At 49.7% G+C, this 26,098-nt stretch overlaps 2 protein-coding genes and 1 pseudogene across 4 annotated transcripts in view; 1 reads left to right on the top strand and 2 right to left on the bottom strand.

The window, feature by feature from the left end:
• LOC106829618 (liprin-alpha-1-like) overlaps window positions 1-26,098 on the bottom strand; it is an 85,025-nt gene that overhangs the window by 58,570 nt on the left and 357 nt on the right. For both annotated transcript variants that reach the window (XM_070487891.1, XM_070487892.1), the window contains exons 2-6: window positions 2,175-2,276; window positions 1,671-1,835; window positions 952-1,026; window positions 514-615; window positions 65-286 (exon numbers count right to left, since the gene is read on the bottom strand). In XM_070487891.1, the coding sequence (XP_070343992.1) occupies window positions 65-286; window positions 514-615; window positions 952-1,026; window positions 1,671-1,835; window positions 2,175-2,276 (666 nt within the window). The remainder of the gene's footprint in view (window positions 1-64; window positions 287-513; window positions 616-951; window positions 1,027-1,670; window positions 1,836-2,174; window positions 2,277-26,098) is intronic.
• LOC139040789 (uncharacterized) lies at window positions 2,975-10,023 on the top strand. Of its 2 annotated transcripts, none has more exons than XR_011495097.1 (2): window positions 2,975-6,715; window positions 6,898-8,815. XR_011495097.1 is itself a non-coding variant. In XM_070487893.1 (2 exons), the coding sequence occupies exons 1-2, from the start codon at window positions 6,643-6,645 to the stop codon at window positions 10,021-10,023; spliced, it is 909 nt and encodes a 302-aa protein (XP_070343994.1). In that variant the 5' UTR covers window positions 5,010-6,642. The 2 variants fall into 2 exon arrangements, 1 of the variants encoding a protein (XP_070343994.1); XM_070487893.1 differs by lacking the exon at window positions 6,898-8,815 and adding an exon at window positions 9,188-10,023 and having other exon boundaries at window positions 5,010-6,715.
• The window catches only part of LOC123278087 (src substrate cortactin-like), a 45,076-nt pseudogene continuing 28,077 nt past the window's right edge, over window positions 9,100-26,098 (bottom strand).

Below are 26,098 nucleotides of genomic sequence, written 5' to 3'. Positions count from 1 at the left end.
AGGATCAAACCCAAACCGCCCAGCCCTGGGACTCCAGGGCAGCGCCGTCTCCACCACCACTCACTTCGCGGACGTCCCGCTGCAACTTGGTGTTCATTTCCTCAGATTTGATGAGAGCTTTCCTAGCGGTGTCCAGGTCTTCCTCCAGCTCCGTGACGTGACTGGAAAGGGCGGCCAGACGCTCCTTCATCTGGCTCTGCTCTCTCGACTGCTTATCTATGACTTCCTGGAGCTTGATGACTTTAGCAAGGTCCTCCTCGTGGCTTAAGGAACCATTGGAAGATCGCTGCTGGGGGAAAAAATCCTTAAATAGGCTTGTTTGGTGAGCTAGGAAGTAAAGGACTTCCAGGAGGAAGGTAAAACCAAAGCTGATTTACGAGACCTGCTGGACGGCACAGCGCTCACGACACTCAAGCTCGAAGCGGGGCTCGACAACAGTTGTCAAACAGTGCCGCACGCACACTGCGGGCAGATGGAACTAGGAGACGACAAAGAGAAAGCCCACGGACTTGCCTTTCCATTAGTGCTCCGTGTATTTTCTTGTTTGCGGTTTACGTCAAGCACCCCATCTTTGAGTGTTTTTTTCTGATTATTCTGTTCCTTAAGAATCATTAGCTAAAACCAAAAAAAATTGGATAAGAGCAAAGAAATAAGTAAAGATAGCAAACTTCTTTTGGAAAAACATAACTATAAACTGTAACCATAACACAAAAAGAAAACACATGGTGGTGTCACCCACCCTGAGGGGAACCATCTCTGGCCAACCGGGTACTTAAGAGACTTTTGCAACTTGGAAATAAAAGTCTAGTTTACGAGTCATTCAAATGACCCAGATTCAGAAAGATAAAGAACATGCGATATCCACCACTAAGGCATCATACTTTTTTCAAAATTAAGAAGTAAAAATTAACACCCCTCAATTCCAAGCACACAATGATTTAGCAAGCTTACCTCCTCGTGTGTGGCTCCTAATTCTTCTTCCAACAAACTACATCTTTCAAGTGCTACTCGTAACCGCTCTCTCACCTGAAAACAGCAGGGGTGGAGTGTATGGGTGCACACTTCTCCAAGCCTTCGCGTACAGTGACCCTATCACTAGCAGAATATAACACAGAACACCTGGAACGTCTCTCATTGATGTTACCGTCATGGAAACTTGCTATTAACAGCTTTAAATTTTAAGTTTGAGAAAAATCTTCTCCCTAAATAAATTACACTACCCAATTCTTAACAGCAAATCTATAAACAGGATATAATAAATTTTAAAACATTTATGTCAGGGGCTGGCCCCGTGGCCGAGTGGTTAAGTTCGCGCGCTCCGCTGCAGGCGGCCCAGTGTTTCGTCGGTTCGAATCCTGGGCGCGGACACGGCACTGCTCATCAGACCACGCTGAGGCAGCGTCCCACATGCCACAACTAGAAGGACCCACAACGAAGAATACACAACTGTGTACCGGGGGCTTTGGGGAGAAAAAGGAAAAAACAACAAACAAAAATCTAAAACATTTCTGCCAACTAATACTTTTTAACCATATAGAACTGTCTTCTTACAGAAGAACTTTGTTGACAAGAATTCCAGAAGCTACTAAGAGTAAACTGAAGCTGCACACGCACAACGCCCGCCGGGTGCACAGCGCGCAGCCCAAGGCTGGCCCCGGGGCCGCCGGTACCTTCTCATCCAGAGCTTTGTGGTGCTCGAACAACAATTTCAGTGCCTTCAGCACTTCCACCTCACTGGACACGCCGGCGGGGGACTGCGCCTGCCTCTTCACCACCGTCATCCTCAGGGACTGCTCGTGCCTGGAGACGAGGTACTCCAAGTGCTCCAACAGCAGCTGGGAGAAAAGGCCAACACAGACGCAAGTTTAAACAACACCTTCAATTGCACATTGGGATTCGGGGCAAATCAATCCTTTCCATCTCATGCTGAACCAGTGTGAATGCTTTCAATCCAGTAGAAAGTTAGAGAAATTCCTCCTCAAATGGATCAAAATACTAATTCTTAACTATGAATTTCAAGAAAAGCATGAGAATGCTGAACTGATCGATCAGTTAAGTCGTGGGAAAATGTCGAAAATGTGTTTGAAACCAGGTAGAGTGGACGTCTTTCGAGTTTAAAGCCAGCCAGAGTGACTGATAGTGGCCCAGAGGCTCAAGTTCCGGCACCTACTGACCCTGGTGTTGTTTCTCTCTGCCTTCAGTTCGGCAATTTCTTCCTCCCTTTCAAGGAGCTGTTCCCTGCATGTACTGAGGTCTTTACTGAGTGCTGCAAGCTCCTAGAAAATAAGGGGGGAAAAGAGATCTTTTAAGGAAAGACTCCCAGCAAGCCACCCCAGTCCTCACATAGGCAACCCCAGCCGGAGGCTCTAAGGGACCTCCGTGGGGGGTCGAGCCACCAGCCCAAGACCGCGCAGACGCCGTAACTCAGACGCCACCCTCCCTCCACCCCTGCACCTGGGCACACGCACAGCGGAGGAAGAAGGGACTCCAAGCCCACCTCCTCAGACCCAGAGAAGCCCTCGACACGTTCCTGAGCAGGAATCCTGACACCAAGTGGACACAGACATCTTTAAAAGACTCGCACCCCGGTGACCTGGAGCCACCGGAGAGTAAAGAGGCCCCGAAGGCCGCCGCCCTGCGCCCAGCCTCCTGCTCTACGCGGATTCTCCCCTGGGGAAGAGCATCCCCAGGAAAAGGCTGATGGCACTCCAACGCTAACGGATTGGCCAAGTAATTACTCAAAGCCAACTATCTAATGTGGACTTTTCACAAATGCCGGTAAGCCTTTGGTAGGAAGGGGAAGTTTAAGAAGACTTATTTCTGGGGCCGGCCCCGTGGCCAAGCGGTTAAGTTCGCGCACTCCGCTGTGGCGGCCCAGGGTTTCACTGGTTCGGATCCTGGGCGCGGACATGGTACCGCTCATCAGGCCATGCTGAGGCGGCGTCCCACGTGCCACCACTACAAGGACCTGCAACAAAGATATACAACTATGTACGGGGTCGGGGGGGATTTGGGGAGATAAAGCAGAAAGCAAAAAAAAAAGAAGACATTTCGTTAGCTAAGTGGAAAAAGTTCCTTGACGACATCACTGAGAGGAGAGGTGCCAGGTGCTCCCCTTGTCAACCGTGGGTCACTTCTAACTGCAACACTGAGCACCCTCACACAAACACGATGTCATTAAGCTGGGGAGAAAGGAAAGGATTCACATTCTCCTGTCAGTTTTTCAATGGAGCAAAACTCCTCTGAAATAATTAAAATTATCTGCCAACTGCCAACGTTTCTCAACATTTTAAGAGTTTTCTCTTTACTGGACAAAGGAACGGATAGAGGTTCACCTAACAAATAATGGAGCTGCCATTCAAAATACGAAAAGAGGCTGATTGAGGTAATTCTAGAAAATCAATTGACAAACAGGTGGCGTAAAGCTCATTCCTAAATTAATCATTTGCAACTCAAAGTCAGCATTACCATCTGTGGTCAATTAGAATTTGACTTTATAAGGCTAGCCCACAAAAGCCTATTTGAGCCATGATGCAGAACTGAAATACTTACCCCTGGGGGATGAAAGGAACCAAGCCACATTGTTACATTCAACAATGGAAAAGAGTAAAGTGAAAACATTTATTTTTTTCTCGAATGCTGTTATTTCAAGGGTAACAAATAGAAGGGGATGGGCATGGAGACAGTTTACAGAGATCTTGAAGGACACGTGAACATTTTTGTGGTTATAGTCAGCTAACGCCCATTTTATCTAATTTCTTCTTCAAGAATCTATGACTGTGGGTGATCAACTTCCAGCCTGACAGCATGAGGAGCTCTGCTGACCTGCTCCCCAGTGAAACTCGTGAGATTAATAGATAAAAACAACTATTCGTGGGGCCGGCCCGGTGGCACAGCAGTTAAGTTCACACGTTCGGCTTCAGCAGAGGAGGACTGGCAGTAGTTAGCTTAGGGCTAATCTTCCCCCAAAACCCAAAAAACAGCTATTCAAAGCCTCTGACCTGGTCCTAAGGGCAAATAACAAATGAAGAAACATCTATTCAAGAAAATCTATGAAGATTCCGTGGAAAGGGACGAGTCTGCGGCCTCTGCACCAAGACTGCTCCCTCCCCCACCCCAGCTCCAGGAGGTAGAGACTCCAATCTAGAGGCTGCAGCCAAGAACACAGGCTTCCTGTCCCCTCGCCCCCATCTCCCCTGGCCCCCATCGGAAGGACTTCCTGGGAGGGGCAGGACAGCAGCATTTCCCACCTGGGCCCCCAGCTACCTGGCGCAGAGGGAAGCATGGTGGAGATGTGCGGGCTCCCAGGTTCTGCCCAACTTCCACTCAAGGAATAGAGGCTCACGCCACACCTTGGGTGGCGCGTGCTGAGAATCCTGGCCCTGATCATCCCCGCCCTCGCTCTCTGAGGCAGTGGTTCCAAGGCTGCAGAGACCCCAGGCTGCTGCCCACCCCTGCCAGTGCTCAGCTCCTAGAGCACAGGTGTCACTCAGAGGAGCCTGCCATTGTCCGCACCAGGCTCCAGAGCCCTAGTTCAGAGATTTTCCGGTGGGGGGGGGCGGGGGGGAGGCAGTAAGAGAGCTCCTAATCTCGTCCAAAAGGAGCTGACTCCACGGGTGAAGTTTAAGCCTAAGGGCGCTCTCAAGAACAGTGGGGGTCAGGTGACAGGCAGCTGGGAGGAGATGACCGGCTTTCCCCAGACACAGCCCAGACAGTACCCCGCTGGTGTGCAGGAGGGAACTGGAGCTTCGGGGAGCTGGGAGGAACCCTCTGGGGTCAGGGCAAATACCAAACTCTGACCTGGAGACAACTCCTAGAAAGGAGGCAGGATTTGACTGGGTTCCTGTGTAGGGGAATTTATGCCCCAGGGCACTGCTGGAACTAGAGCAATTGGCTGGCAATTAGTGGAGTTAACAGCTGGGTGGGTCAGGGACAGAGGGGAAGAGGGCCCCTACCACTGCCACTACCACCCAGGGTGACTGGGGGCCTGTCCAGAGCCACACCTCCCCCCCCCCCCCAGGAGCACAGCCGGGGGCCACAGACACAGGCTTCACTGAAATCATCCAGCTACTCAATAAACTGGTTAAAATGGTAGGTATATACGTTTTCATTGTACAAAATTAAGGTTTAACTTTATTTTAGTTCAAATGGATAGACAACAGTTTCAACACCAATAGTTACTCAAGTCATCCTTTCCCCTGCTGAAACGAATCGCTTTACTCCATATGGTCTGTATATTTTATCACAATTTACACACACACAGTGCCCTTGGAGAAAAGGCTGCTCCTGAGAGCACAAGACTGGCTAAAGAACACGGACGACTCTGTACTTCAGTATTCCACCGCAGACCTGCAAACAGAAAGAAACTCCGGGAACACTAAAAGAAGTCATTCAATGTGTCTTGAAGCCTGACACACACTCCCTCAAGGGAGATGCTGTGTTCAGAAGAGGTGGTAAGAGGGTGAGGCCAGAAGTGGAGGGACTAGGCAGGTATTGCAATGACGCAGGCAAGACGAGGTGAGCGAGCGCACTGTAAGAGAAGTCCGTGGGCTCCGAAGATGCCCTGGAGGAGAGCCAACAGGATGTGCTGACAGACCCAACAGATCTGAGAGGAAGAAAGGCCCAAGACCATGCCAAGGATTCCGGCAGGAGCAAGGGAGGGACGGAGTCACTACGTTCCGAGAAGGGAACGAGCATGGGAAGAGCACGTTCTGAAGAGAGGGGCGGAAGTCCAGTGTGGACTGCTCCATTTGAGACAGCATCAGACACTCACGCGGACTGGGATACCCAGTGCAGAGCTGCAATTCCCTGTCTGGAGTTCTCGGGAACGTTGGCCAAGACGGGATAGCAATTGCATTCCACGCAAATGGACAAGGCACTGAGCGCAGACAAGAAGAGATGAGGTTCCAGCCCTGTGACAACCTAACATTGGACGGCTGGGAGATGAGGGGCATCAACAAAGCAGACTGGGAGCGGGCAGAGGGCAGGAGGACATGCCGGAATCCAGCGCTCCCAGCAGGAATCAGCCCTATCTCTGATGCTGGCTGACCGATCACTGATAGGTGGATCTGCTGAAAGGCAGGTCAGCGGTGACCGTGAGAACAGCAGTTCTGGCGCAGCGGCAGGGCCGAAAGCCTGACTGGGCTGAGGTCACTAGAGAGCAGGAGGAGAAGTGAAAACTCCTTTGAGGAACTGGGCGGTAGAGGGGGAAGAGAAACAGGGCAGGGGCTGCAGCAGACATGGGTTTAGAAAGACCTTCTGGAGGACGAGACAGTGTGCGTGCTGACTGGCAGGAAGCCAGGGGAGCGGTGGGACCGACAGAGTAACTCCCCTGAGTAATCGCGAGCAGATCGGGCCAAGCGGCCAAGTGCACGGGTGGCCTTTCCTGGGTGCACACAGTTCGCCCACAGTAAGAGGAAGGGCAGCCGAATACACGGGCACAGATCCAGGTAAATAGGTAGACATGTGGTGAGAGTTTACGCAAGACCTCTTCTGATTTCTTCCAATTTCACTGAGGAAACAGAGGACTTGGCGTTAAGTTTAAGGGTGGGTGAGGAGCACTGGGGAGGGGAAAGGGGAAGGAAGAAAACAGCCACCTAGAAGAGAAGAGTCGCTGTTTGACAGTCACGTGACTGTGGCGGCATGCGGGTCCACTTCCGGTCACTGGTCACGACAGCGGACGGAGAACGCACTTACTGGGTGCAGGCTTCTGCCGGTGAGTACAGTGAAGCGAAAGAGGCGAGGGAGGGGCAGGGCGTGCAAGGCTGTGATGATAACGGACCATGGGATTTCAGGGGGGTGAGGAAGAAGGGAGAGGGGAGAAGGGCGAGGGACCATGACCAGTGGCAGGGGACCTGCAGTCCCAGGAGGGTTGAGTATCAGCGTTTTATTTTTAAGTCTTACTAGCTGTCATGGACAAATTTCGCCACCTTTAAATGAAACGCCTAGTCGAAGCACAACAAGGTGGACACTGGACGCTTCAGGGGGTGCGTCGAAGCTCCCCTGCGCACCGGGACGAGGAGCTGGTTCCTACACGGACTCACACCGCCTGGAAAGAGAGAGCTCCGCCCCGGAGCCCACTTGCGCTCCCATCGAGCCCCTATGCTGGATGCCTGTCACCTCGCTTTCCCGTGACCTCCTCCCGCCCCCCTCCCCGGGCAAGCCTCTGTCTCTTTCATGCAGTTCCCGTAAGTTCTTCCTAACAGCCCAGACTGTCTTCGTTCACCTGTAAAGAGAATATGCTTCATTCCTATCGCTGGGTTATATCTCAAAAGAAATCTGTGACAGACTGCTTTGGCCATGGGAGAAAACACATTTACAGAACTTGACAATTATTTTTACTCCTTAAAGGAAAACCTTTTCCCTTGGCTCAAAAGAATTCGACAACTGAAAAAGCATCAAAGCAAATTTAAACTTAGGAGTTTAGATAAACATTAGACAGGAAATTCCAAAGTTTAAGATTCCAGAAGCACGTTCATATGTGCACTGTGTATCATTATTGCAGAAAAAACTAGCACAGGCTGAACAAACCCCAAACATGTGCAGTAAATGATCTCCCCTATTACCATCACAGGAATCTAATTGTCAGCATCTACCTTTTTCCTCTTTAGAAAAAAAATGTTTCTCTAAAAAATACTGTAAGCCACATATACTACTAGTCTAAAGTGTCATTCTATTTACTATAATTAAAGTATCTCTGAAACTGAACAGATCCAATAATCACTGGGATATTTTCATTTAAAGTATAAGTCTGAGCAATACAGATTTGCATTTCCGTTTGACACTTTCTAGGATTGAGAACAGGGAAGGTAACAGCCATTAACACCAGCTCAAGAACTTGGTTTCACATAACGCTCAAAAATGCTGACATTTAGCATTTCTGGACAAAAGGTTCAGATCTGGATAATAGCTCCAGATTATGCAAACCAGACATTATTTATCAAAATCCGCCATGAGACCAATTTTAAGTTACGTCCTATGGATCAGATGCAACATTTAGCTCCGAAAGCAAAGAACATTCTTTCTTCCCAGTCATTCCAGTAGCTCCCAGCAACTGCAGGACTCTGGGCTGGAAGCAGCGGCCCTTCCCACTCCCCCAGCCCCACGTGAGTCCTGACCCCTGCCCCCCCCCGCCCTCCCCCAAATTCTTCACTCGGCCATCCCATGCTGCGCTTCAGCATCTTTCACTCTCTATCATCTCCATCAGTAGTTTCGTTTTATTTTTTAGCTACTCTTCATTATTTTCGCTAACCTGCTGAAACAGGAGCGAAGCTTCAGTGGAGGCAAACAGTACCCGTCCTCTTGGTGTGGGGACGGGGAGAGTAATAAACAAATAGAAACAGGGTCTAATTGTTAGCACACCAAACGAACCCCTGAAAAACTGACTTGCAGAACTGACAGATTATCTTGTGTCAGCAGAAGCTACCCGCTTCAGCCTTAGGTTTTAAAGCATGTCAAATTGTGAAATAAGGGAAATTGGAAGTTTATTTACGAGTCAGCAAATCATATGTTTCAAAACTCCAGCATCTTGATTAAAAGTGTGCTTAGAAAGGTTATTACAACTATCTATTCCTGTTAACAGACTATGTCTAACTGTCTGTTGATGTCGCATCTAACGATGGGAGGAGAGGGACACTCAGAAGACAGCAAACTTTACGCCCTTGGAAAAGCTGACCATCAGCTCACTGGACTTGTGGAAAGCCACTTTTAAGGCAACAGCACGGGATTTTCAGTCACTGAACGTCATTTGCAAGCAACAGAGTAAAATGCATAAGCAGTTACAAAGTCCCAAAACATCTAATTTCTTTTCTCTTGTCGGTTTCTCTTTAAGAAACGGATACTGACACAATTTATGCTGCTGCTCAACATTTAGGGATTCATAGCAGAGACTGTATAATCCGAACCGAAAAAGACAGTACAGCACAGTATTTCAGCGTCATCTCAACTTGGTTCACAGCAAACACACACCATGCGTATTTTTTACGTCTTTAAGATAACACAGAGACGGACACCCAGCAAACAGCTAATGCAGGTTACCCACCGGGACTGGGAAAGGGGGCTGAAGCGAGACTTCGTTTTTAATTTATATTCCTTTTAAAATTTTTAACTATGTACTTGCCTTGTATTTAAAAAAAAAAAAAAAAAGACCAATCCTCCCTTCTCTTTTTGTCTCCCAAAACCATGCTAGAGCACAAGACGCGACCAGAATATGGACTGTCCACGTGGACACAGAACTTGTTCAGAAACACCTGCCCCCTCAGCCACCACACCCCAATCCTGAATCCTGTTCTTGCTCTCTGCAACCTGGCCTCAGGCCCCGCTGCTGCCCTGAAAGCGCTCTGGCTCAGACACAGCAATCCCCTCGCCTGTGCTAACCCCAGGCAGGCTTCGTGCTCGCTGACCTCGCCAACCACCGTCAGGGAGCATGCGATCCCACTTTCCCCTTCTCTTCCCCTCGTCCTTTTCCCTGCTCATCTCGTAACTGCTGAACAAAAGGTTCCTGGGTGCCCTGTTCACTCTCCACACCTGTGTCCTGTGTCCAAGGCTTTAAGCCCCCACCCCGGCAACTGTCCAACTGCCCGTCAGACATCTCTACTTGGACGCTTAAACCACCTTCCCCAAACGGAGTTCATCACCCTCCTCCCTGACCCAGCCCCCAACTCCTCCCAGGCCCTCACTCAACTCAGCAGAGGACCCACCCATGCAGTTGTCCAAGCCAGACTCCCGGACGTCACACCACCCACTTCCTCTCCCCCCACATTAACCAGCTGCTGGGTACTAATTCTGCCTCCTACCTGGATCTTCTGGAGGGTCCTCGCTGCCTCCGCTCTGCCTAGGACACCAGGTCTCCTTGGTCTGGAGGGGTGGTTCCAGAAGTCCGCTCCTGGAGCTCTGACCCTGCCTCTCTCTCCAGCCTCCTCCCTCATCACTCTGTGTCTCCTACTCGGCACGTCAGTCCCAACTCATCTACAGTTCCTAGAACACGTCTGTGCCTCGGCTGTGCCCTCTGCCTCAGGTCTGTGAATCGGCCGGTCTTCCCCTGGCCACCACTCGCCCTGCTCAGTTCACGGCCTAAGGGCCGTGTGCTGCAGAACAAAACACCCGTCCACCTCAGAGGTTTGCAGGCGGCACAGGGAACCGTGCTGTCCAGACCAGCTGCCTAAAAACCACCTGTGCAGCTGATGAAAATACAGACTCCTAGGCCTCAGCCTACTGAATCAACATTTCTGGGGTGGAACCTGGAATATGTATTTTTAAAGGCTTCCCAGGGGAATTCAGTAGCCATGCTGGGAAACAACTGACCTTTATGACCTTGGACTGGTCACTTAGTTCTCCATCTTGACCACTCATCTAAAAATACGGGGAGCAATATCTACGTTCTACCACGGCCACAAGTGTGACATCAAATGAGGACGCTGGAAATGAGCCACTCTGCTGAAAGGCCTCACTGTCAGCCCTCAAACACAGGCGATGGCCGCCACCTGGCCCCGCTGAGCTCCTTCCACAGCATCTCCGGGCGTTTCCACCAGGAGCAGGTGGCTAACAGGGTTCTGACGGGCTGATTTTTGCAATATTGCTAAAACGGATGTCACTTAAGTACCTTCAAACGTTAGCTCAGCTCTTAACAGAAGCATTCCCACCCATGATGGGGAAAACGATCACACGTACACTCACCTTCTTCCAACAGGGACCACTGGCTGGCTTTCCAGCCCGCCCTGTCACCTCCCATTACCTTCGCCACCACACTTCAGAGGCGGTCTGCACTCCGCCCCGCGTCCCCGTGCTCATGCCTGCCCAGGTTCTCGCTGTCCGCCCCCTCTCCCTGCCACTCACTGACCTACCACTCTCCAAGATCAGCAAACCTGAGCGCCACCCAGCCCTCCGCTCTCCCTGCGCTGGACCCTTCGCCAGCTGTCGGCCCCGGGGCCTGCTCTCGTCTTTCAAAACTCGTCTCTGCTAAGTGCTGAGCAGCCACTGCTCCCAACAGCAGCTCAAACCTGTTCTGCCAAAAACCGAACGTGACTTCCATTTGGAGGAGGAAAAAACTACCTTAGTGTTTTTTTTTTTAATGTATGTATGGACCAGGTCAAAAATACACTGTGCCAGATGTTTACAGATTTACCCATAATTGCCAAAACCTGGAAGCAACCAAGAAGTCCCTCAGTGGGTGAGTGGATGAACTGTGGTCCATCCAGACAATGGAGTACTCTTCAGCACTAATAAGAAGGAGCTATTAAGCCGTGAAAAGATACGGAGGAATCTTAAATGCACATTCCTTGGCGAAAGAAGCTAATCTTGGTGAAAGAATCACATACTGTATGATTCCAACTATATGACATTCTGGAAAAGGGAAAACTATGGAGATGCTGGAAAGATCAGTGATGGCCAGGGCTGGGGGAAGGGAAGGATGCACAGGGGGAGCACGGGATTTCAGGGCAGTGAAACTACTCCGGATGACCTATAATGGTGGACACAGGTCCTTACACATGTGTTCAGCCCACAGCAGGTCCAGCACCAAGAGCGAACCCAGACGTCAACCGTGGACTCTGGGTGGTGACGATGCATCAACGTAGGTTCAAGGACTGTAACCAATGTGCCACGCTGGTGGGGGGTGTGGACAGTAGGGGAGGCTGGGGGAGTGGGGGGCAGGAGGTATACGGGGAAACCTCTGTATCTCCCCCTCAATTTTGCTGTAAGCCCAAAATGGCTCTAAAAAATAAAGTTTATTGAAAAAAACCATCCTGTGCCTCTTTCCTAACTGTTGGCTTGGCAACTAGGGAGGATGCATTGTGTGGGAGTCTAATTCCAAACGAGCATCCTTTAGAGCCAAACCTGAGCATCTCTGTAGGATGCGGTCTGTCCACCGGCTGCAGGGGCACTGCCAGGCGGCAATAACACAAACACAACTCACAACTTGGTCTGCCCACTCTGACATTTGATCATTTTTGACATCTTAACTTTTTTTACTCTTGAGAGAACTGCATTACCTCACAGTAATTGAAACACTGATGTGAATTTCTTTTCCCCCCAAGACTGGCACCTGAGCTAACGACTGCTGCCAATCTTCTTCTTCCCTTTTTTCTTTCTGCTTTTTCTCCCCAAATCCCCCAGTACATAGTTGTATCTCCTAGTTGTGGGTCCTTCTAGTTGTGGCATGTGGGACACTGCCTCGGTGTGGCCTGACAAGTGGTGCCATGTCCATGCCCAGGATCCGAACCAGTGAAGCCTCGGGCCGCCGCAGCAGAACGCGGGAACTTAACCACTCGGCCGTGGGCCGGCCCCTGATGTGACTATTTTATAACACTATTTTCAATCCACATCACTCAAATTCATAAAAAATGGGACCACACTGCTTTTCTTTTCTTTTTGAAATTTTTTACTATGACAAAAGTCACTAACATAAAATTCACCATCTTAACCATTTTCAAGAGTACAATTCAGTGATTTTCAGCATATTCACAATGTTGTGTTACCATCACCAGTAATTCCAGAACATTTTGGTCACGCCCCAAAAGCTGATCCATTAGCAGTCACTCCCCATTACCTCCCCCCCAGCCCCTGGCAGCCACAAATCCGCTGAGTCTACGGACTCGCCTGTTCTGGACGTTTCGTATAAATGAAATCACACAATATCTGTCCTTTCGTGTCTGGTGTCTTTCAGTCAGCAGCACATATTTAAGGTTCATCCACATCGTAGCGTGTGTCAGGGCCTTGTTCACTTTTATGGCTGAATAATATTCGACCGCACGGATGGACCACGTTTTGTTTATCCCTTCATTCGCTGATGAACATGTGGGTTGCTTCCACTTCCTAGCGATCACGAATAATGCTGCTATGAACATTCCTGCACAAGTTTTTATGTGGATTTATGCTATGTTTTCTCTCGGGTGTACACAGGGGTAGACACATTTCTTTACAATGGAAATGAGTGAATTATTCCTTTTTTTTTTTTTAAAGATTTTATTTTTTCCTTTTTCTCCCCAAAGCCCCCCAGTACATAGTTGTATATTCTTCGTTGTGGGTCCTTCTAGTTGTAGCACGTGGGACGCTGCCTCAGAGTGGTTTGATGAGCAGTGCCATGTCCGTGCCCAGGATTCGAACTGACGAAACACTGGGCCACCTGCAGCAGAGCGCACAGACTTAACCACTCGGCCACGGGGCCAGCCCCGAATTGTTCCATTTTTGTTCCTCATTTCCAATTTAAATTTCTAGCTATGTTAGCCATCACTCCTTTCTTCTTTGGAAGGCATCTGCTTTTAAGCAAAAATGGGGATTTACTCATGGGCAGTGAGTATAAGTTTTGCTTCACGTATTTTTACCTTTCTGCTAAATAGTAAACCAAAATGTTTTCGGTTGTTACAAGCATGTTGTATTTAAACACAAATAATGTCTCACAATTAGTCAAGACAATGTGAAATATGAATGCACACGTATATTAGTGTGAAAGTATATTTCAGAAGCATAACATTTCAGTGCATAATAACAGCGAAATACTCACAGGCAAAAACATTCTGATTAAATTTTTCAAACTGAGCCTGAGCGGCAGGGGAGAATCAAACCAATGAAATAAAAAATCAAGGGCAGAAATCCTTAATTCAAATAGGAATGAGTGCCTTCTGGAATCTTCTAGGTAGGTTTTGTTTTTAATCATTACTTTTTTACAAAAGACGACTACCTTAAAGAGTTTCAGATAAATTAACAACACTAGATAATAATAAAATGAAAACACAATATGAAGCATATTAATGTCCAGTTTATATTCACACCATGTTTCAAACTTTCCAGTAAAGCAAGTATGTGATTTTTGGCGCTGCTCGTGCTTACTGGAGTATAAAATAGTTTTCATTTTCGAATACTTCATTTCATAGATCTATGCACGTGCCAAAAAACTACTGAATCATAAGGAAACTGTCTTTAAAGTATGAGACCAGAAACTGCCTGCCTGACCTTCACAGCCTAAAGCCATCATTAGGAGCAGCGTAAAATCCACATTTCCACGGAGATGTTTTGGCCATCACAAACTTTTACAAAACAGGGATAGCAGCAGCAACGGAAGGATGCTCAGGACAGAGCTTTTTTTCACACCAACTTTTAAAACTTTGTTTTTTACAAATGGTAATAAAGGTATCCATGGAGGCCTCCCTTCCAGCCCTGGTGGCTCTTCAACTCGGCAGGCAGCTGAAGGCAGATGCTCCCCGTTTATCCCGAGGTTTGACGCGCAGAGAATCCAGTGAGACACGCATTCCCTCTAGTGCCTCTCCAGCAGGGACACAGCCTGAGGAGGGCCGGCCCGCTCGCAGCGTCCTCCTCCTCTCACAGCCGCACTGACACAAAAGCCGTAACGTATTTATTCTTCTCCTACCGATGGACACTTACGACTGTGCTTCCGATCTTTAGCTCTGACAAACAGCATGGCAACAAAGAACCTTGTACATGTATCATTCTGCACGTGTGCCAAGTGCATCTGCAGGATAAAACCTTAGAATTTCTGAGTCAAAGGTCAGTTGCAATTTTAATAGCTACTGCTAAATTATTCCTCCTGGGCCAGCAGCTTATGAAACACCTGCTTCCTGTAGCTCTGCCACCCTGGTGTGTTATTACACTTTAGGGCCCACTTTCTTCTTTGGATCCATCTTCCATTCCCTGTCGCCCATCAAATAGGGGTCTCCAAAATCTTCTCATATGACAGAGACTGAACGCATGCCTGGGCATTTGGTGAGAGTTCCAGAGGCAATATGTTCTTCGTGACCCTCCGTCACTCCCCTGGCCCTCTCATGACCAAGGGAACTATTCTGACATTTCACCTGCAAAGAAGGCTCAGCTCGTATGCGAGACTGTTGTACTTGCCCAGGTCTCTACTTGACAATCTGTGATACGAACGGCACGCTGTCCTTATTTCAGTCACGGTTATTCATTTTTCTCGGATCAAATACAATTGAGATTGGTCTGTGTTTACTTATCCTAACACACTTTTATGGAGTGGCCACCTCTTCTTTCACATTTCTATATTTTTCTATGGAATGGCTACTGATCATCTTCTCTTAAACTCATTCATCAGCACAAGGTACAAACATCTGACTTGCGTCTTCGGTGCAGTCATGCCCAAACATTTACAGAATGAAATGTTTCACCATAAACTAACTTTTTAAATTTACTTTATTTTATAATTAGGATATTGTACTGATTTTTTAAAATTATGTATAAAAAGGAGGTACTGGATTGCTCTAAGGTACAAACCCAGAAATGGACCTGCTGGCTCAAAGACCTATGGAATTTAATTCTCAACGTTTTTAATGTTATAAATTGCAGTGTACTAAATAAAGATTAGTTTTACTGTTTTTGTCATTTCCTCATACATTTATAATTTAAGAGAGTTTGCAATGTCTTGAAAACAACGTAACAATCACAAACATAATCATCTCCATCAATGATTAAGATTGCTTTGTAGCGGGCCAGCTGCATGGTCATTTTTATAGTCCCATGCAAAGTGAGGACTGTCTTACTACTTTTTAGAAGATAAAACATTATTTGCAAAAATAATGTTTTATTTCACTGCAATTTCTCTATGTAGAATCTTTGCCCTTTTTTTTTGGCCAGGAAGACTGCCCCTGAGCTAACATCTGTTGCCAATTTTCCTCTACTTGGCATGTGGGTTGCTGGCACAGCAGGGCTGACGAGTGGAGTAGGTCTGTGCCCAGGATCCAAACCCGAAACCCAGGCCACTGAAGTGCAGTGCACCGAACTTAACCACTACACCAGGGGGCTGGCCCCAAATCTTTGCCTTTTTTAACCTCCCATGGCAATAAAGGACAGATTAAAATATTACGCTATTACATAACAGTAGAAATAATCAGAAACCTGTGATTATTCAGCTTGACACCCCAGTTATGAAGCTTATGTAAACATCACATACATAGTCTGTGTGCCTAAACACAAGGCGACTTCAAGGGGCCAGCCCCCCATTTCCCTACGAAGACGCTGCCCGAAAGCTTGGCCACGTTAACACACCCTTCCAGGAAAGTAGAGCACCAGCCGACTCTGACTCCGACTCAGCCCCACAAATTTACTACAATAAACAGGCAGACAAAAGTGTTCGTGCCAGCTGCACGCTAAGTTACCACATCGGACATGCTTACTCTGCACTTACATCACCAGGCTTTAAAACATCTCCGCGAGACCCTTAAACTATGTTTCCTAGTCTTCCTTGCTTGACAACAGCAGCTCATCTTTTAGTGAGCCCTTGGGGACTCATCTGACACCATCTACCACGAGGGAGTCCCTCCGTTAGGACGCTCCACCTGCGAGTCACTGCTCCGTCACTCACACTCCGCCACGTTCCAGAACCACCGGTGGTCCCGCCTTAGCATGTGGTGGTATCCCTCCCAGCAATGATGGCTCCACCAAAACACGGAGCCAATAAAGGCATGGAAATGATGGAGGGTGCCAGTGTTCCAGGCATCCTGAACCTGAGAGGGGAGTACAGTAACCTGATTAACGTCCCCGCTCCTCGAGTAAAATGACGTCATACTGGTCTCCCCAGCCCCTCTCAGGAACAGCTTTAGAGTTTACAGGTTAGCAATTCTCCTGAAAAGTCCTAGGGTGTGAGCATGGTTTCCCCGATTCAGTTACAATTTTAGCATTTTTCAGGCTTGTCAGTAGTTCACACTAGCACTTCAATTCTGCAAAGAAAGCCACAATCCACTCTTTTGCGTGTGATGAAGCACTCTGTGAAGTTATTTCATGACCTTTATTACATGAGGACGTCGAGATGTGGAAGAGCGTTTGGACACCACCCCCTAGGCCTTCATAGGTACCACCGAGCACAACGGCACAGAAAGGGATCTAAGACAGGACCTGCTCTGTCACACTTTGAAACTCCACTACTGACGGGAACAGAAATGTCAAACAAGACCCCCGCAGGTACTATTCAACAGCCCCACTCTGACGGCAACTGGGTCCCCGCACACTGCACCTCACTGCCCTAGAGCCACCCGCAATTCCCAAGGCAGGCAGGAAACGAGCACGGAGAAGCTGGGCCAGCACTGCAACACATACGGGGAGACCACGCCTGGAAGCTCCAGCTGAGCGCACAGGACACCGAGGACAAGCGAGCAGCCTGCTCTCCTTTCCGTCTCTGACGAGCGTTTTGGACACACGGGACAGAAGGGCATCTCGGGCTGAGGCAGGGGTCTCGACATCAGCCGTGCCTGAAAGTGCTCCATGCGGGATTCCTCCCGCGGCTCCATCACGCCGGGTCAGCAGAAACACAAGTTTAGAAGGAGCACCTACGGCTACCTGAGGCTACACTGACAGCAGCTCCTCACCGCCTGCTAACAAGTCAAAGAAACACAGGAGCTGCGGCGTGCAAGGCCACGCAGCCTCGGCTGACAGTAGTGAGGACAGGTGAGCCCGAAGACGCTGTCGACCCCCTCTCCTGCAGTGTCCACAGCAGGAGTGACAACGGCCCCCGGAGCACACACAGCTGGCTGGCGGATCTCAGGTAAGGGTGCAGCGTCAACAAAGGCGGCCTCTCGGCACCTGCAGGGCCCCCATCACGCTGCCCCACCAGAGCGCTCTCGGAGAACTGACTCCAGCCCTCGGGGACCACCCTGCCATGAGCTCACACCCTCGGTGCCTTTCTGTTCCTCTGTCGACCCTTCTCCTCCCACCCGGCGTGCCTGGCACACCACACCCCTCCGCAGCCAACCACCCGACACGGAGCAGGCCCGCCCAGCCGGCCCACAACTGCGCCCTCTGCTCGTGCTCGCGCGCCCGTGGCAGCTCCTCCTTCCCACTGCCGCCCCAGCCCCGCGCCTCCCTCATGCCCAACACGACGTCACAGCCGGAACTCAACCCTGCCGCTCTGTACAGGCTCCGCCGGCCCCTGAGAAAGACAGCACCTGTCCCTTCCGTGCGGGACCACACTCACACGAGTCTGCTCGAGGGAAAGAACTGCTCCCCTCACTGTTGCAAAATCCCCAGCCCAGGCAAAGAATGTAGTGTTCAAACAACAGGTCCCCGTGGATCTGAACCAGCAACGACTACGTCTGACTGTGAATATTACCGCGTTGTAACCTTCTTAAACTGTCATGGCTCCGTGTATTCACGTCTTGCAAACCAGTCTCACACGAGCCTTATATTATAACCAGTTTTACCTACCCTCTAACTTAACAAGAAGGGCGTCTCAGAAAGAACCAAAGGTCTAAGTACAAAACTGGAACGGAAGCTACTTTATTAGGGATTTCCTCTCAAGGCTCCAGCAAGCTCAGGAGACAGCAATACCAGCTGGAGAAGGAGCAGCCCTATTAATTTGGACAATTTACTGAACAAAAAAGTTGGGAGGCACGATGCTAAGTACTCCTAAGACACAAATATTCATTGTAATAACTTTATACGTGCTTAATGCTTGACTGGTTTTCAAAATATTTTGCAATATTTCTCACATAAAAGTAGATGTCACATACGACAGGAAGGCATACATAATTAGCTCACTGCACAGACTGGAAGACAGGCCCGGGCAGGTTAGTGACCTACAAAGGTCACTCGGCTGATAAGCAGCTCGGGACTCAGAGCTCAAGACGATGTCATCTTCAGGGGGAGATCCCACGGTGAGCACCCAAACCAAGCCCCTGCAGGCCGTACGCCCTCCCAGTCACCGGAGTCAGGGTTACGGGCTCTGCAGACAGACACCTCGGATCTAATGAAGGCCCACCTTGTGCAGCGTACAGCTGTGGATGCTTTATTTTACTTCTCACTAAATCCGCCTATAATATTGGGAAATAAATAGTATCTCTACTTTACAGACGACAAAACGGTCTCAGAAGTGAAATATCTTGGCCAAGATCAGAAAGTTAGTAAGCAGAGGATCCAAGATTTGACACGGGTGTGGAGGGGGAGGTAGAGGAGGAGGGGAGGGTGGGAAAGAAGAGGAAGCCACTCAGCAGTCAGTGAAAAAGCAGACTGTTCCACGCTCACCCAGCAAGCCCACCGCCATCATCCCATGGGGAGAAAGAGGCTGGCCACACGCCCCACAGGAGATCTTTTTGTGATTTCTTTTGCCCCCTCAAGAATGACCTTGATCCTACTCTTTCATCTGCGTTTTTCTTAAAGCTGGTGGCATTTTGAAAAACTGGAGAAAAGATAAAAGGAATCACAGTAAAACCAGCCCCAAGCACCAAATCTGTCGTCTCCTAGAGATGGGAGCGACTCTGAATCCCAGTAGGAATCGGAGTTGGTCCGAGCAGACCTCACAGGGGTGACCTCGGCCTGGAGAGGCAGGTGGGGTCTGATGAAAGCGAGGAGAGGGAGAGGCAGTACCCGAGCAGGGAATCGCGCAGGATGAGGCGTCAGGGAAGGGGAGCAGAGTGAGCAGACTGGTTGGGCAGAGTGAAGGGGCATTTACAGAGGGAAAGATGTGGGAAAGGTGAATAAAGCCAGAACATGGAGCCATGAATGCCAAACTGCCAAACACCTGCTGCCATGGATAGGCCCTGCCAAAACCTTCTCATGGCAGAGGTCTGGGTTACTCTGGGAGCTAGGTGGCCTGGAAAGGAAGAAAGCACAAGCAAAGCCACCTCATGTAGACACCAAGGCCCCACGAACGGCCCAAGCTAGGGCACCAGAGCACAAAGGAAAACAGAAACGACGTGAGAGCAGAAAACACGGACAGAGCTGCGGACTGGCCCTGCAGGATGAGCGAGGAAGGGCAGAGGAGGTGCGTGAAGTGGGGAGGGAGGCGGGGAGACTCGAGGCTGACCAAGGAGGAAGGCGGAGCAGGACCCTGGACTGAGACACAGCAGGACGTCTACGGGCCGTCTAAGGGATACGGCAAAACTCGGGGCTGGGCATGCAGGAGCATCCCAGATGTGGAGCTTCAGACAGAAACGTGGCGATCATGTTCAAAAAGGGGACGGGTGACCCCGCAGAGACGAAGGAATCTCCAAGATGACGACTAGAGCAGAGGGAGCAGAGGGCTAGGATTTAACGTATTTCCTAGTCATTAGCACAAAACTTTCGTTCAAATGAAAATAATTACCCAAGAATGTGTGGATAGCAAGTGCTTCCTTTCCCTCTGTCCTTCCCGCAGAGGTTTTCCAACTGGAACGAACCTAATGCCCGCCAGCGAGCGCAGCAAACAGAACCACGGAGACCCGAGCACAGGCGGTTCAGGAGCTCCCTGGAAATTAAATTACTGGCAATGCTTAAAGTTACTGTAAATTAGCACTACGTGTGTCACTATCTCTTTACACGGCATTACTATAAAACTTCCCACCAGAGGCTCTTCAGACGAATTTACAACTGAAGCAACACCGGCAGCGTTTCAAAGCACAGAGAAACCCGCATCCCGAGTCCCAGACACGGTGGGCAACGACGCCCTGCCCTCCACCGCTTGTGGGTTTCCAGGCCAGGCGGGGGCACGGGCTCGCAGCCTGGAAGCCGCGGAAAGAGCGGCTACTGTATTAACGCTTTCAGGTCTGCTGGAAACGGCTCCCTTCCCGCAGCGCCCAGCCCTTTGGACACAGTTGGGGAACATGAAGGGGAATGAACTCGACGTTAAGGGTTTGTACAAACTACGCAGAACCTATAATCAGGAATCTGCTTCCACACAATCTCTTAATTCATCGTCAAACTTCTTTAGGAACAACTATTTCTATGGTTTGCACAAGAAAACAACCTCGGAATGCACATTCTCTCCAACTTAAACCCTTTATTCTAACCACCTACTACTTTTTCCTGCATGGGCCTTTCTCCCACTCTGGTGACTGTCAGGCACCCACCATACACACATCAAAAAGACACGCTGTCCAGTTTGTGAAACTTTCTCACAGAAATGGAGTCAAGATCATCAGGAAGGAGAATAAAAGTAACAAACGGGGGGGGGGGGGGCGGTATATATAACTCCAAATCCCTAATCCCCGAGTTTATTTAACATGTGTTCTCTTCCCTTCTCGGGGAAGTCAGGGCAGGGGAGGGGGAGGTGGCAGTTGGCCCCGATAATCCCAGCCAGGAGGAGCGTTCCAGCTGCCATGTAAGTAACACTAAACTGCCTTCTCCAGCTGCAGAGGCACAGCTGCAGTGATTTCAGGCACGCTGTCACAATTTGTCACCTGTTTTGGCAGCCTGGCCTCTGAGCCCCTCCCCAGGCCTGGGAACAGCACCGGGCCAGAGGAGCTGAGAGCCCCAGGCACTTACTCTCCTGGCCTCTCCTGCATTTGGGGCAGCGCAGGACGGCCCCAGGTCTGCCAATCTCAGACTTGAGACAAGAAGCGAGCAGTGTGCAGAGGCATCCTTTAATCGCGGGCCCCGCCGGGCAAGGATGCGGCAGGGGGGCAGCAGTGGACTGAGGCAAGCCTGGTGAGGATGCGCCGGGGGGCAGCACTGGACCGAGGCACGCCTGGTGAGGATGTGGCGGGGGGCAGCACTGGACCAAGGCACGCCTGGTGAGGATGCGCCGGGGGGCAGCACTGGACCGAGGCACGCCTGGTGAGGATGCGGCAGGGGGGCAGCACTGGACCGCAACACACCCGGGGGGGCCTCCAGAGCTCTTCTCCCACCCTCCCATCGATGCAGGGAACCAAAGGCCTTAGAACAATTTATTTCTCTGCTCGGATCACCAGGCAGCTTGTTGCTAAGCCCCCTGACTCAGCAAGTTTATTTTACTCATTACTTGTATTCTCACAATGTAGAACTTCACCCATCTTTCTCTACGAAAACTATGAACGCACAGTAAAAACACCACTGCCTTTCAGATAAAATACCCCACACTGTGGACATACGGGGTGGAGAGAGAGACTGTCACTCCGTCCACCACACATTTGCATACCGTTTGCACTTTTTCTTCATCATTCTCCTTTTTTCCCTATTGGTCACGGTTAACTGTGGGAGTCAGAGGGAAGCACTCTTCACCATAACCAATCTCCACACTCATTCGCTACCGGCCTCTGAAGGGGCTCCCAAACCTCTCCGTGCCTCAATTCCTTCACTGTCAGACGGGCTGCGGAACAGTCCCCTGCCTTCTAGCACTATTTATAGTAGAAAGAATGCTCTACAGTACTGTTATGAGACTCAGGGAGATAACTCACAGAAAGAGGCTTAGAAGCAATAAATGCTGGCTATTATCTCATTTAATCCCCCAAACATCTGTCTACCCAGCCCTTGGACAGACAGTGCCTAACACACGGCAGACAATCAATATTTGCTGAAGCAAAACCGACAGTTACCGTCCCTAACTGACGGATGAGAACTCCGAAGGCTCAGAGACGAGGTAACTGACGCAGGGAACTCGGCGAGGATGGGGCGCGAGTCCGCCGACTGCCCACCAGGCTGCTTCCTCCGAGCCTTGCCCACTGGGACCGAGGGAGACAGGGGGTCTACCTACAGAGACGGACGGCAGCACAGGAGACAGGGCGGCACACACCCACACACCTGCTGCCACTGTCCTCTGCAGTCAGTCTGTCCGCCGGAGGAGGGACAGGCACTCAGCACGTTGAGTAAAGCGCCTTCAAACAGCACGAAGAAGGAGACGCCAGCTTGCTGACGGTCTCCCTTCCGTGTGTATCTCTGCCGGAGCTACAGGAGCTGAGCCACAAAACAGCCAAGTAAAATTCTATACAGGACTTCTTTAACTCTGTGCATCAACTGCATTTCACACTCAGTCAAAAATGAAGTCTTTCATATTTTCATTTGCATGAAAATAACACATCAGACTATCCTAGAATTAATACTCAAGACTCTTCAAAATACCCTTGCCCTGCCACAGCCGTTTCTATTGCAGGGCGCGCAGGCTATCGCAACCTCACCTGTCACTCACGTTTTCCCCATGAACTATTTTTAAGGCGGGAGCAAGAGTGTGTCCTAGCAGCACCCCGGGATTTCCAGAGATGTTAATGGCTCAGAGATATTGATTAGTCTTCTTCAGCATGGCACTACATGAAATCAATTTCCATATTACTACTGGCAAAGGTTTAAAAATACATAGGCAGGAGGGATAATTACCCATTTGCAAAGCAGAAAAACTTGGAAATGCAAGATATGCTTCAAGCTCCCACATTTATTTTCAGAGAAAAAGGAAATTTCCTCCTCAGAATAAGAATGAGCCTCTGGAAGCCAGAAAGAACTCCCTGGGCGGACCTTCCCTGCCAAGCGAACCGCAATCCAAGTCAGCAGAACTCGGCCAAGAGCTTCCTTCCAGCCACAGGGAAAAAGCTACAAAGTGGAAACATTTTGTCCGCTCTCTCATGAGCATTAGCAAGCGCCGACAAGGCTTTCCCTATGCTTCATTTCTGAGAGTGAAAGGGGCACGACTGCTAATTGCCTGAGGATAAGAGGCAAAACCCAGGCCTACCCTCAGGCAAACCGGACCGTGGTCCCCCACCTAGAAGGCGTGAGTGGGACAGGGACGGGAGGAGCAAGACTTCCGACTATGCCTTTTTCTATAGTTCTCGTTTTTGAATCACGTAAAAGCTTTATGTATTTGAAGAAAAATTAACTCCAGAAGAACAATGTAAACCCTAAACTTAAGAAGAAGCAGAAACAAATGAACTTTGCAACTTCCAATAGAAGGCCCGATTTGGGCAGGAACACCAACGGGCACTACAACTGTTTATCAAATGTTGTGTGGTTATGTTACTTCACATTGCTTTAAAACCCATTATTCTAGCTATGTATTCTTAAGATAGGTTTATTCTAAGATCCAAAAGAACTACAAAGAAGCTCTAAAACTTCACTCAACAGGATGATTATAACAATATGATATTCAAAGGTTTAAACTATTTTATGTGTATCATAGGATAAAAAAATTAAGGCTAATATCATTAGAAATGAAAATTGTTAGTGTAAGACAAGAAATATAAAACAAGGGCCGGCCCCGGGGTCGAGTGGTTAAGTTCATGCACTCCGCTTCGGGGGCCCAGGGTTTCGCGGGTTTGGATCCTGGGAGCAGACATGGCACTGCTCGTCAGGCCACGCTGAGGCGGCGTCCCACGTGCCACAACTAGAAGGACCTGCAACTAAGATAGACAACTATGTATCGGGGGTTTGGGGGAGATCAAGCAGAAAAAAGAAAAAAGAAAAAAAGAAAGAAAGAAATTAAGGGGAAAAAACTAGGTTTAATTTGTAAAGGAAATACCAATATGAAATCCAGGTTTTTCTTTTTGTCAAGATTTTTCTCCAGCTCTGTCCCGAAAAGAACCTAGATGTGAACCTCTGTGACAGTGAGCACACCGAGCCCCCAGATACTGATTTCTAAACAGCCGTTCCCCATCAAAAGGAACCAGGGCTCCTCAGAGGAACGACTGCAGATCTGAGGCAGGAGAAACACAAAGTGGGTCTGCGACAAATTCTGTGTCAGGAAACAACGGAGCATTCAAAGACTAATAGGGCCCTGGCTAAAGGACACAGGAGCCCAGCTGAGGGGACAATCTGAGTATCCAAAGGAATAATGATGATAACTGACTGTGATACACTGAATAAATACAAATGCAAGGGGCCACAGCAACTGAGAGAGAGAAAGAGAACAGAAAGGGACGCTCCTTACTGAAGAGCAGCAGCTAATAAATGAAGGAGGATTGAGTCAGAAAAATCACCACTTCGCAACTTCCAATACAGGACCCGATTTGGGCAGGAACACCAGTGGGCACTACGACTACTAGAAGGCCCCAGCTGACCAGGAAGGTCGCTGGGAATGGGCTCCCTGTCTGTGGCCCTCCGCAGACGCCCGAGGAAGCTCCGGGAGAGTCCAGCGTGGTCTGCAGTCACAGCCAGGGCCCGCTGCCCCACCTCCAACCACAAGAACGGGCCCACCGGAAATCATGTCCCTCCCGAGGTGATGCCAAAACCAGGGGGAAGGAGGTGAGGCTGGGAGGCAAAAGCGAGAGATGTTAAACCCATGGAGTGGGAATTACACATTATTTATGCTTTAAATGGTATCTAAAAATAAATAGATGCTGGCATCTATTACTCTACTAACTTGCTCAGGAATAAAGGATGTAAACACTCTAAGTTGTTATGGTGAACATCCTTATGCCGAAAGTCCCCTCCAGAAAGCAACCATTTCCGGAGCAGAAGTAAAACTGCTCGGGCAGAATACCAGCACTTTTGAAGATCTTTATTCACAGGGCGAAACTGGTTCTCCAAAAGAGTTAGTTATCAAATTACTTAGCAGTCGTTAGCACGAAGAATTAGCAAGCAGAACACAGGGAGAGTAAAAAAGACCGCCTTCTCTGAGAACAGCATATTTACAAAGAAGTTTCCAGAAAACAACACATCTGCATCTGAGGAACTGCCCACAGCTTAGCGCGGTGGGTGCCAGACCACAGGGGGCCGGGGCGGGAGAGGCCCCGGGAGCCAACCGCTCCTCGAATCACCCTGACGGAAAAAACGGTCCAGCTCTTGCCAGTGGACCTCAGAGGCGGGCTCCGACAGGGCAGGTACACGCCTCAGGACCTGCAGACTGCAGGCTGAGGAAGAGGCGAAGCGGGCTCCCTGGTTTCTGAGCCCCTGGCCGGGAGGAAACCGCACTGTTCACAGGAGGAGGGACAGATGAGGGGAAAGGATGGTTGTGGCTGATGTTGAACTGAAGGAACCCAAAGACCGCCCAAACGGAGGTAGAGAGCGTGGCGCTGAGGCAGGTCTCTGCAAGACAGAGCAGAGGGCGTGGCTGAAAGTACAGGGATCACGGCCTCCCCAAGTCCGCCTGCACAGACACCCAGGACAAAACAGCCACGGCTGCAGCCACCGCACCGTCCACACATTTCACGTGCTCCAGCTGAACCCACACAGCCCTTTCGTCCTCTAGCTCTCCTTGCACAACTGAAACATACCTGGGTTATGCGCCCCTTACTACATCCTGACTCTTCGGCACCTAGAACAGTGCCAGCCCCGTAACAGGCACTCGGGAAGTATCTGAACACAGTGCTGTGCACGTGACAGGCGTACACACACAGCCGTTACACACCCGCCACTGAAACATTCTCTATCTCTGCAACATCATACACATGCACACTGCTCTGCGCTCTGTGGGGTGGGCGATGTGAAGGGGACTTTAATGCTGGCCCAAAGCACTAACTTCACAGCTCAACCCAGGCATCAGGAGTGCCTT

The sequence above is a fragment of the Equus asinus genome, chromosome 17 (genome assembly GCF_041296235.1).
Source record: "Equus asinus isolate D_3611 breed Donkey chromosome 17, EquAss-T2T_v2, whole genome shotgun sequence".
Taxonomy (NCBI): Eukaryota; Metazoa; Chordata; class Mammalia; order Perissodactyla; family Equidae; genus Equus; species Equus asinus.
Note: the sequence above shows the minus strand (reverse complement) of the source record. Positions and strands in the feature narration are given on the sequence as shown.